The sequence below is a fragment of the Doryrhamphus excisus genome, chromosome 18, assembly GCF_030265055.1.
Source record: "Doryrhamphus excisus isolate RoL2022-K1 chromosome 18, RoL_Dexc_1.0, whole genome shotgun sequence".
Taxonomy (NCBI): domain Eukaryota; kingdom Metazoa; phylum Chordata; class Actinopteri; order Syngnathiformes; family Syngnathidae; genus Doryrhamphus; species Doryrhamphus excisus.
Genome location: NC_080483.1, coordinates 2637161 through 2649192, shown reverse-complemented (window position 1 = coordinate 2649192; position 12032 = coordinate 2637161). Strand labels below are relative to the sequence as shown.

At 35.1% G+C, this 12032-nt stretch overlaps 1 protein-coding gene across 1 annotated transcript; it reads left to right on the top strand.

Annotated features, from left to right (window-relative positions):
* Positions 1–862: 862 nt before the first annotated feature.
* On the top strand, positions 863–10678 carry LOC131106543 (SUZ domain-containing protein 1-like). The gene is made up of 4 exons (XM_058055717.1): positions 863–1160; positions 4020–4069; positions 4163–4423; positions 6464–10678. Exons 1-4 carry the CDS (start codon positions 1110–1112, stop codon positions 6576–6578), a joined length of 477 nt encoding a protein of 158 aa, XP_057911700.1. The 5' UTR covers positions 863–1109; the 3' UTR covers positions 6579–10678.
* The last annotated feature ends 1354 nt before the right edge of the window (positions 10679–12032 follow it).

Sequence of the window (12032 nt, the reverse complement as noted above, 5' to 3'; positions counted from 1 at the left end):
AAAGTTGTAAATTTACAAGAGAAAAAAGTTGTAATATTACGAGAATAAATTCATAACACTACAAGAATATTGCTGTATATTTACCAGAAAAAAAGTTGTACATTTACAAAAATAGTTGTACATTTATGAGAAACAAGTTGTAATTTTACAAGAAAAAAGTTGTAATATTATTAGAATAAAGTCGTAATATTATGAGAATAAATTCAGCTTTATTAATTTAGAAACTCAGCAAAGAACATTTAAAATATTACTCAAGCTCATAATAGCCTAAATGCTGACACTACCGTTGATATCGACACTATTCAGTATTGGATCCATCTGCCTAAGTACTTTGAGAGAGGTGGGCGATACTTCAAATTTTGTTATCGATGCGATATCAAGGAAATGCTGGGTAACTTTCCGATACTGATACTACAATCTGAAGGTCATTTGATAATTTTGTCTTCAATTTCTTGATTGCGGTTACAATCAGAATAAAACACAGGAAAACAATATTTGTATGAATACACTTTGATCAATTTAACAAAATATTAATACAAAACTAGCAACAAAATAATCATATGATTGCCAAAAATGAAGTATAGTCAGTGCAGAATAAAGAAAAAAAGTAAAACATTCAGATGCTTTCTTTTTTAACCCTTAAAGTCTTCCTGTGTCCATAAACTTAACCGAGTTCACAATCTCACAAAACATGAACATCACTTCACAAATATAGATATTAGTGAAAATAAACATTACAAACAATATACAGTACATTTGAACGACACTGCAAAAACACACATATTTGTGAAAATAAACAACAATCAATGAAAAATATCGCAAATAATAACACCAGTACATCGATACTATCAATACTTGGATCGACCTTCCCCCTCATTCCACCGCCACCACAACAACAAGGAAGGATTAAGCTAGCAGGCTAACACGCGGCCAGAAAAAATTGCTAACCACACCGGGAAGTCCAGCCACCGGAGACCGGGAAAAGTAGCAAAATATCAGTATCGGTATCAAGCGAATAGACTCCGCTTCCCATTCCGTAGCCTCTGTGCGGATGGGAAGCAGTTAGCTGGTGTGGAGCCGAACAGGGAAGCAGGCGACGGTGTGTTAAAATGGAGGATGAGGAGGTTGCAGAGAGCTGGGAAGAAGCGGCGGACAGCGGGGTAAGAACCACAAACACCACAAACTAGTCTAAAATGGTTCCCGACTTTATTTTAGGTACATGTATTTAGGTAAGATGCATTGTTTAGTTTGGTACAATCGGATTTATTTTGCTAACAAGACTAGCCGGGCTCTCCGGAAGGCCCCATTGACAAGGTATCTTAACGCGCTATGTCCATTTTCCGTGGTTTTCATTGATGCTAGTTTTTTTTATTTCAATTTAAATTGAAATGAAATTTATTTGAAGCTGGTCGTCGTGGAAGTGACGAGCTGCATTGGATTGGAGCGTCACGGCAGTGTGTTGTGGTTATGACAAAATATGAGCTATAATGATGATAATGGTGACGTATTCATAGCTGCTTTTATTTAAGTTATGTTGGGATAGCATCCACTCTATGCTACAGCAGTAGCGTATACATTCAAAGGACTAACGGCGTTAGAAATATATAGGTTTTGTTTTACCTCGGAAGTACGACAGCACGGCTGCTAATGACGTCACTTCCGAGTTTTCTCTCCTTGCTGCTCGCAAGTCGGAAATCCAAGATCGACGCCTCCAATTGAATGTTGAATGTTTTTAATTCAACAGTCATTTCCCCCTTTTCTATAATTTACAACGGACTATTAGACCCACAATGCAATAAATGTATACATCTGAGAAAAAAAAGTTGTGAATTAATGAGGAAAAAGTTGTAATATTCTGAGACTAAAGTCGTAATATTCTGAGAATAAATTCATACATTTGCGAGAATAAAGTTGTAAATTTACAAGAGAAAAAAGTTGAAAAAAAAATAGTTGTACATTTATGAGAAAGAAGTAATAATTTTACAAGAAATATGTTGTAGTATTATGAGAATAAAGTAGTTTTTTTTGTTTTTTAAAAATTTATTCTCATAATATTATGAGAATAAATTCAAACATTTACGAGAGAAAAAAGTTGTAATATTACGAGAATAAATTCATAATACTACAAGAATAATGCCGTACATTTACAAAAATAGTTGTAAATTTATGAGAAAGAAGTCGTAATTTTACGAGAAAAAAGTTGTTATATTATGAGAATAAAGTCATAATATTATGAGAATAAATTCATACATTTCCAAGAATAAAGTTGTAAATTTACAAGAGAAAAAAATTGTAATATTACGAGAATAAACTCACAATACGACAAGAACAATGCCGTATATTTACCAGAAAAAAAGTTGTACATTTAGAAAATAGTTGTACATTTATGAGAAAAGTCATAATTTTACAAGAAAAAAGTCGTAATATTATGAGAATAAATTCATACATTTGCGAGAATAAAGTTGTAAATTTACAAGAGAAAAAAGTTGAAAAAAAATAGTTGTACATTTATGAGAAAGAAGTAATAATTTTACAAGAAATATGTTGTAATATTATGAGAATAAAGTAGTTTTTTTTGTTTTTTAAAAAATTATTCTCATAATATTATGAGAATAAAATCAAACATTTACGAGAGAAAAAAGTTGTAATATTACGAGAATAAATTCATAATACTACAAGAATAATGCCGTACATTTACAAAAATAGTTGTAAATTTATGAGAAAGAAGTCGTAATTTTACGAGAAAATAGTTGTAATATTCTGAGAATAAAGTCGTAATATTATGAGAATAAATTCATACATTTGCGAGAATAAAGTTGTAAATTTACAAGAGAAAAAAGTTGTAATATTACGAGAATAAACTCACAATACTACAAGAATAATGCCGTATATTTACCAGAAAAAAAGTTGTACATTTACAAAAATAGTTGTAAATTTATGAGAATGAAGTTGTAATTTTACAAGAAAAAAGTTGTAATATTATTAGAATAAAGTCGTAATATTATGAGAATAAATTCATACATTTGCGAGAATAAAGTTGTAAATTTACAAGAGAAAAAAGTTGTAATATTACGAGAATAAACTCACAATACTACAAGAACAATGCCGTATATTTACCAGAAAAAAAGTTGTACATTTAGAAAATAGTTGTACATTTATGAGAAAAGTCATAATTTTACAAGAAATATTATGTAATATTATGAGAATAAAGTCATTTTTTGTTTGTTTTTGAATTTATTCTCATAATATTATGAGAATAAATTCGAGAGAAAAAAGTTGTAATATTACGAAAATAAATTCATAATACTACAAGAATAATGTGGTACATTTACAAAAATAGTTGTACATTTATGAGAAAGAAATCGTGATTTTACGAGAAAAAAGTTGTAATATTATGAGAATAAATTAACAATACTACAAGAATAATGCCGTATATTTACCAGAAAAAAAGTTGTACATTTACGAAAATAGTTGTACATTTATGAGAAAGAAGTTGTAATTTTACAAGAAAAAAGTTGTGATATTATTAGAATAAAGTCGTAATATTATGAGAATAAATTCATTTGCGAGAATAAAGTTGTAAATTTATGATTGAAAAAAGTTGTAATATTACGAGAATAAACTCACAATATGACAAGAATGGCGTACATTTACCAGAAAAAAAGTTGTACATTTACAAAAATATTTGTAAATTTATGAGAATTAAATCATAATTTTATGAGAAAAAAAGTTGTAATATTATGAGAATAAAGTTGTAATATTATGACAATAAATTTGTACATTTACGAGAATAAAGTCGCCCATTTACGAGAGAAAAAAGTTGTAATATTACGAGAATAAATTAATAATACTACAAGAATAATGCCAGAAATCACCAGAATTTACCAGAAAAAAAGTTGTACATTTACAAAAATAGTTAAAAGTCGTAATTTTATGAGAAAAAAGTAGTAATATTATTAGAATAAAGTCATACATCTACAAGAAAAAAATAATAAAGGGCATGCTGCATGTCTCCCCAGGAAATCGAGAGAAGACTCGAGGCAAAGCTGAAAATAAATCAGCAGGCAAAGTAAGTACAATATTGAAATAAAATAAAAAAAATAAAAACCCACACATCTATTTCATTTTTTTGTTTTCATTTGCTGAAACCTCATCTGTGCAGGAAGTCCACTTCAAGTTCACCCGTGAGAACCGCCATCGTGATCCAGGACTCATCTCTTCCTGCAGCACCGCCACCGCAAATTCGAATTTTAAAACGTCCGTCAAATAACGGCACTGCGGGGAATGCCGCGTCTTCATCTCGACCTTCCCAGCAGATGAAGTCTTTGGCGCAACGTGAGGCCGAGTACGCCGAGGCCCGGCGGAGGATTCTGGGTAGTGCTTCATCGGAGGAGACCCCTCAGGACAACCCATGCCAAGACAGGTAAAAAAAAAGGATACTTCTTCTTGGTGCATTCAAGGACCGCCCAACCAAGTGGGACAAGTTGCCGCTGTCAATAAGCAACATAATCATGCAAAAACTTTTTAAATGTATGTGATTTTTAGAAATAAAATATTGTCCCATATTTTATTTATTTATGTATTTATTTAAAAAAATTGATAAGCATTCATTCATTTTCTACCGCTTTTTCCTAGCGTGGGTGCCGGAGCCGCACTAACATTAAACTTTCATATCGAGGCGGGGGCCTCAAACTAGTGTCCTGCGGGCCACGTATGGCCCGCGGGCCGCGTGTTTGAGACCCCTGGTCTTGAGACACATGCTAACTCGCAAACTACAGAGCTAGCGACCTAAACGGTAGCCTTCAAGTTATTTCCTTTCAACTTAAATAGCCAAAAACTTACCACTTCCACACGGATAGGGAGGATAACTATTAACAGTTATTTAACCTTTAACATGAACATGAATCAAACGTAATAATTTTTTCTGGGTACATGATACCATACAGCATCCATATCAAACTTGCGCGGGCCGCACTAACATTAAACTTTCATATCAAGGCAGGGGGCCTCAAACTAGTGTCCTGTGGGCCACATTTGGCCCGCGGGCTGCGTGTTTGAGACCCCTGATATAGATATATATTTTGCGCGGGTCACATTTATACTCTTTTTTTTATTTACAACATATTGCGCAACTCCAGGGTCTTGAGACACATGCTAACTTGCAAACTAGAGAGCTAGCGACCTAAACGGTAGCCTCCAAGTTATTTCCTTTAAACTTAAAAAGCCAAAAACTTACCACTTCCACATGGATAGGGAGGATAACTATTAACAGTTATTTAACCTTTAACATGAACATGAATCAAACGTAATAATTTTTTCTGGGTACATGATACCATACAGCATCCATATCAAACTTGCGCGGGCCGCACTAACATTAAACTTTCATATCAAGGCAGGGGGCCTCAAACTAGTGTCCTGTGGGCCACATTTGGCCCGCGGGCTGCGTGTTTGAGACCCCTGATATAGATATATATTTTGCGCGGGTCACATTTATACTCTTTTTTTTATTTACAACATATTGCGCAACTCCAGGGTCTTGAGACACATGCTAACTTGCAAACTAGAGAGCTAGCGACCTAAACGGTAGCCTCCAAGTTATTTCCTTTAAACTTAAAAAGCCAAAAACTTACCACTTCCACATGGATAGGGAGGATAACTATTAACAGTTATTTAACCTTTAACATGAACATGAATCAAACGTAATAATTTTTTCTGGGTACATGATACCATACAGCATCCATATCAAACTTGCGCGGGCCGCACTAACATTAAACTTTCATATCAAGGCAGGGGGCCTCAAACTAGTGTCCTGTGGGCCACATTTGGCCCGCGGGCTGCGTGTTTGAGACCCCTGATATAGATATATATTTTGCGCGGGTCACATTTATACTCTTTTTTTTATTTACAACATATTGCGCAACTCCAGGGTCTTGAGACACATGCTAACTTGCAAACTAGAGAGCTAGCGACCTAAACGGTAGCCTCCAAGTTATTTCCTTTAAACTTAAAAAGCCAAAAACTTACCACTTCCACATGGATAGGGAGGATAACTATTAACAGTTATTTAACCTTTAACATGAACATGAATCAAACGTAATAATTTTTTCTGGGTACATGATACCATACAGCATCCATATCAAACTTGCGCGGGCCGCACTAACATTAAACTTTCATATCAAGGCGGGGGCCTCAAATTAGTGTCCTGCGTGCCACGTATGGCCTACGGGCCGCGTGTTTGAGACCCCTCATCTAAATGTCCTTACATGCTAAACAGATTTCCTGAATCAGGCATCATGTTATATGGCGTATTATTGGGCTTTATTCGATGTTATGTTGTTATGCAAATTTGGAACAGCCGGATCGGAGCATGAGGGGATAGAAAAGAAGGAAAAAAAATCAGTCAAAAATTCTAGTGATTCACCTTGGTTGTGTTTTGATCTAATCATTATCTTCATTCCTCTAGGTCAGTTCGTATGACGACGCAGCAAGCAGCCTCGGAAGCAGTTCGCCCCAACAATCACGCCATCCGCCAGCCCACCGGCCCCGACGGCACCTCCGGTTTCCGACTTTGCAGATAAAACAGAGCTGCTTGCTTTCTAAGCGGTCAAATGAAGAGCAGCGAAAAGGAGGGGCGAAGAGCAGAGCGGCAACGTGAAGATATACACAATGAACTTGTCCACACGCTCTGCGCTCGGCCGATACGGTCTTTGGTCTCTGCCTCATTTTATCCCTCCATGGAACGATGAGAGGGGTTGGCAGAGATTTGCAGCGTACCCCCCCCACAATCCTACCACTTCCACACTGTGAAGGAGGCTTTTTTTTGCCTAGCATCCCTAAACACTGTGATACTTTGCTATACCACGAGGTGCCCTTTGAATGCTACACCCGTGGAGAGGTGAGTGTGCGGGCTTGTCGGGTGTCGGTCCCTTCGAGGTGAATTCGGCGAGCCGCGGGAACGTCCCATCGGAGCCGGGCTTCCCGCTCATCACGCAAGTTGAAAGGGGGAGTCGGCCAAGGGTTGAGCGACCGGAATACAAGGCGGGTCATCCTGGTGTCACACTTTGAGGTGTAGTTCTAACACGTTAGGGGCCCGAAACTGCACCCCGCAGCCTGCAGGCCGCCACCGGGTGCTGGGGGCTGCCGAAATGTCACTGCAGCCCTTTGCCGAATATAAGGTTAGCGTTTCATTCACATTCAAGCAATAACAAATTTATTTCATCACCCCGTTTTCTGTGTTCAAATGTGGACTTTTATTTTGGAGGACTGTTTAAACATCAAAGTAGTCAATTTAATCGCAAATACTGTAGACTAGGGGTCTCAAACTCAATTTATTTGGGGGCCACTGGCGCTAGGGTCTGGGTGAGACTGGGCCGCATCAGGTTTTCCAAAAAAAAACAAAAAAACAAACTCATTTATTAAAAACAGAAAAATTAATAAACTTTGCTTTGGTTTCAATTTTCTACAATAAAAGCTCTGATAAAACATTCCACTGTTCTCAAATATCTTAATTTGGATTTTTCTACACAAAATAAGATGAAAAATAAATAAATCAAGAATAAAGAAAATCAAACAATCAGTAATAAATAAAGAAATATAATAATAATAAAACGGCAAATAATAAAAACCTAAGAAACCACATATAGTTGGTTGGTAGACAAATTATTTTTTTCAAATTAAAATTAACAAAGTATTATTAGAGCCCTGTAGACATTGTCTTAAATGTTCCTGTTTTAGAAAATGAAACAAACGTATCACTCGGATACTGTGAACATCCAGCAGCAACACGACGTTTTGGCTTGACTGCTATTTTGATGAAAAATATACTGAACCAAGTCGACCATGTTTACTCTGATTTAGCGGATTACGTCACTTCATGCCACCCCCCATCTCCCCCCCAAGTCAAGCCAAAACGTCGTGTTGCTGCTGGATGTTCACAGTATAAATGGGGTGCATTAGCTGAAATGTCCAAAATTATTTCAGGCATGAACGACAAAAGTAATTTTTCAAATTTACCATTCGCTTTCAAAATTTGCAAATGATGGATAACATATTTAAGCTAAGTTGATAAATCATGTCAAGGGGACCCTTTAAGTGCCTGCAATGTATTAGCTTTTCAAAAGTAAACAAAGTGTCGTCCCGTGAAAATATATCTGTGCTATATTTGCAGTAAAATTAATAAATTCATGTAGAAGTTCAGACATTTCATACGAAAATAATTTTTTTTGCCATCACTTAATTCATGCAAACTTTTATGACTCTGCCTCTTAAAAGCATCGGATTTGAAAGTAGTTAGGAACCGGAATCGTTCAAATTCTCGATGGCTAACTCCAATGATCGTACGCCAGGGCTGGGAAATTATTCTGAAAAGTGACTTTTTTTTTGTTGCCTAAGCAACCCGAGAACGGAAAAAAAATATTTTCATTATGAGGATTCTTTAGGAATATAGTCGTTTTTTTTTTACACTATTACGCAATTTTACACTTACGGTATTCTAATCAGCTAGTCATTCAGAGCATTAAAATGACATTTTTTACCCCTATAATTTAATTAAATTTTTACTTTTCACACACTTTTGCCTTAAATCTTTAAACCACAAAGACGTGTGTTGTTTTTTTTTTTTTTTTAAGAAGCATGTAATGATAATGCTTGTCTTGGAAACATTACTAAAAAATAAATCATTGCTACAACACTTTTAGAGAACCTAGTACAGTAAACCTCGCATATATCAGATTCAATTGTTCCCACTGGTTTTGTCCGATATAAGCGAAATCCATTATATGCGTATACCGGAAAATGTCCGTTTTACGCATATATGGGATTTATATCCGGTATATGCGTACATGGGATTTTATCCGTTATAAAAAGGCACTTCCTTGACTATGTTTCCAATGTACCTGGACGCGCAGGCAACGCTGCAAACGCTGCAAATGACGTCGTATAGCGGCCTGTCACGATTCGGCGAATCGGAGCGCCACGATGCGGCCATCCGATATATGCCAGGGAAATTTCATGGAAATGCATTGGAACGGGACTGGAGATTTTGTCCGAAATAGGCGAAATCCGTTATAAAAAATCCGATATATGCAATGAATTTTTATTGGAAATGCATTACAGAAAAATCGCTTCTTTTTTATCTGTGCGTTGTGAGCGAATTTCCGATATATCCGAGTCCGATATATCCGAGGTTTACTGTATATTTTGTAAATTGCTGTGATAGAATCCATCCTTTTGTTTTGATGCTTATTTTGCACTGAACAGGAAGTCATTGTGTCATTGTTTAATGTCGTGTAAGTTATGTTTTTGGCGACATAAACTGACCCATTTGGGTTTGAGATTTTAACGTCGACAAATGCCGGAACTTTAACATGTTGGACTGGAAGTTGCTGAGCTGGTCAACATAAACGGGTTCCACTGTATCCCTTTTTTTTTGGTATTGTGCAATTCCTGATCACTGGTTTTGTCCGATATAAGCGAAATCAGTTATATGCGTATACCGGAAAATGTCCGTTTGACGCATATATCGGATTTATATCCGGTATATTCGGCGAATCGGGAGCGCCACGATGCGGCCATCCGATATATGCGAGGGAAATTTCATGGAAATGCATTGGAACGGGGGCGGCACGGTGGTCTAGTGGTTAGTGCGCAGACCTCACAGCTAGGAGACCAGGGTTCAATCCCACCCTCGGGCATCTCTGTGTGGAGTTTGCATGTTCTCCCCGTGCATGCGTGGGTTTTCTCCGGGTACTCCGGTTTCCTCCCACATTCCAAAAAAACATGCTAGGTTAATTAGCGACTCCAAATTGTCCATAGGTATGAATGTGAGTGTGAATGGTTGTTTGTCTATATGTGCCCTGTGATTGGCTGGCGACCAGTCTAGGTGTACCCCGCCTTACGCCCAAAGACAGCTGGGATAGGCTCCAGCACCCCCCGCGACCCTTGTGAGGAAAAGCGGTAGAAAATGAATGAATGCATTGGAACGGGACTGGAGATTTTGTCCGAAATAGGCGAAATCCGTTATAAAAAATCCGATATATGCAATGAATTTTTATTGGAAATGCATTACAGAAAAATCGGTTCTTTTCTTATCTGTCCGTTGTGAGCGAATTTCCGATATATCCGAGTCCGATATATCCGAGGTTTACTGTAGTTGGAATAAAACATTCAATTTGTCAGTCCAAATCACTTTCTTTATTTGGTTCTTTTACACAAACGAATCATGACATTAATGTAAACAATAAAATAAATTAATGTTTGGATTGTAGAATCACCTGGTAAATTAGTATTTCAGTGTAATTTGTATTTTAATTAAGATAGCAGCAACACACACACACACACACACCTGGGAAAGGTTATATAGCATATGCTACTGAGGCTCTGTTGGTATTAAAAAAATCCTCAGGGTCGTATATTCATGACTACTAATACTTGCATGTAAACATTCAACTTTGCGTAGGGGCACAGATGACGCCATGCAATGACACGGAATTCAATCAATGAACTTCAATTAAGAGTATCGACCACGTGCATAAATATTGTGTAACTATTTCATCTGCTCATGACGCTCACTTTTATTCCAGTTGGACCGCAGTAGTTTGGGGCTTTGTTGATGTCATATTTAGAATCATGGAGAAGCAGATGGAAAAAAAATCCCTTTAATAAAACTACCATGAAATAACGTGATTTGTGTTTTTCATTTTTGTTGTTTTGCATCTTTAAAAATTAGACCTTCTTTGATTTGGTTTATTCCAGTATATTTTATGTCATTTGCTGTTCGCATAATTCAAAGAGAGTCTGTTCTGCCACTGAAAGAAGAAAAAAAATCCCAATGGGAAGTCATAATTATGAGATAAAAAGTTTAAATGACATGATTAGATACAAAAATCATAATTGTGAGATAAAAAAGCATAAATTATGGGATTAAAAAGTTACAATTATGAGCTGAAATGTCCAAATTATGATATAAAAAGTCATAATTATGAGCTCTAAAGTCAAGATTATAAAATTAAGTCATAAATATGAGATAAAAAGTCCAAATTATATACTCTCATATATATGAGTCTCATATAGTCTCGTATATGAGACTATATCGTCCAAATGATATAGTCTCATATATGACAATCATATATGAGACTATATCATTTGGACTTTTTATCTCATATTTATGACTTAATTTCATAATCTTGACTTTAGAGCTCATAATTATGACTTTTTATATCATAATTTGGACATAATTGTAACTTTTTAATCCCATAATTTATACTTTTTAATCTCACAATTATGATTTTTGTATCTAATCATGTCATTTAATGCACCTATGGACTGTCAATGTTCTCTGCTTCATGAAAAATATGGAAAAGTTGTAATTATTAGATAAAAAGTCTAAATAATGACATACGAAAGTTAAAAATATGACATAAAAAGTGGAATTTCTTTTCATATTTCATATTATTTTGCAAAAAAATCGAGATTGACATGAAAAGTCCTAATTATAATTATGACTTTTTATCTCAAAATATGAAATATGAAATGAAATTCCACTTTTTTTTCATAATTATGACCTCAAAAGTCAAGATTATGAAATTAAGTCGTAAATATGAGTTAAAAAGTCCAAATTATATAGTCTTATAATTATGACTTTTTATCTCAATCTCGATTTTTTTGCAAAATAATATGAAATATGAAATGAAATTCCACTTTTTATGTCATATTTTTAACTTTTGTATGTTATTATTTAGACTTTTTATCTAATAATTAATTTTCCATAATTTTCATGAAGCAGAGAACATTGACAGTCCATAGGTGCATTAAATGACATGATTAGATAGAAAAATCATAATTGTGAGATTAAAAAGTATAAATTATGGGATTAAAAAGTTACAATTATGAGCTGAAACGTCCAAATTATGATATAAAAAGTCATAATTATGAGCTCAAAAGTCAAGGTTATGAAATTAAGTCATAAATATGAGATAAAAAGTCCAAATTATATAGTCTCATAATTATGACTTTTTATAAAAATAAAAAAGTCA

Excerpts from the sequence above, each read along its gene's own strand:
- LOC131106543 (XM_058055717.1), top strand. The coding sequence starts at position 1,110 with ATGGAGGATGAGGAGGTTGCAGAGAGCTGGGAAGAAGCGGCGGACAGC. Across the intron at positions 4,070-4,162 it reads AAAATAAATCAGCAGGCAAA|GAAGTCCACTTCAAGTTCAC; the intron begins GTAAGTACAATA and ends TCATCTGTGCAG. Across the intron at positions 4,424-6,463 it reads GACAACCCATGCCAAGACAG|GTCAGTTCGTATGACGACGC; the intron begins GTAAAAAAAAAG and ends TCATTCCTCTAG.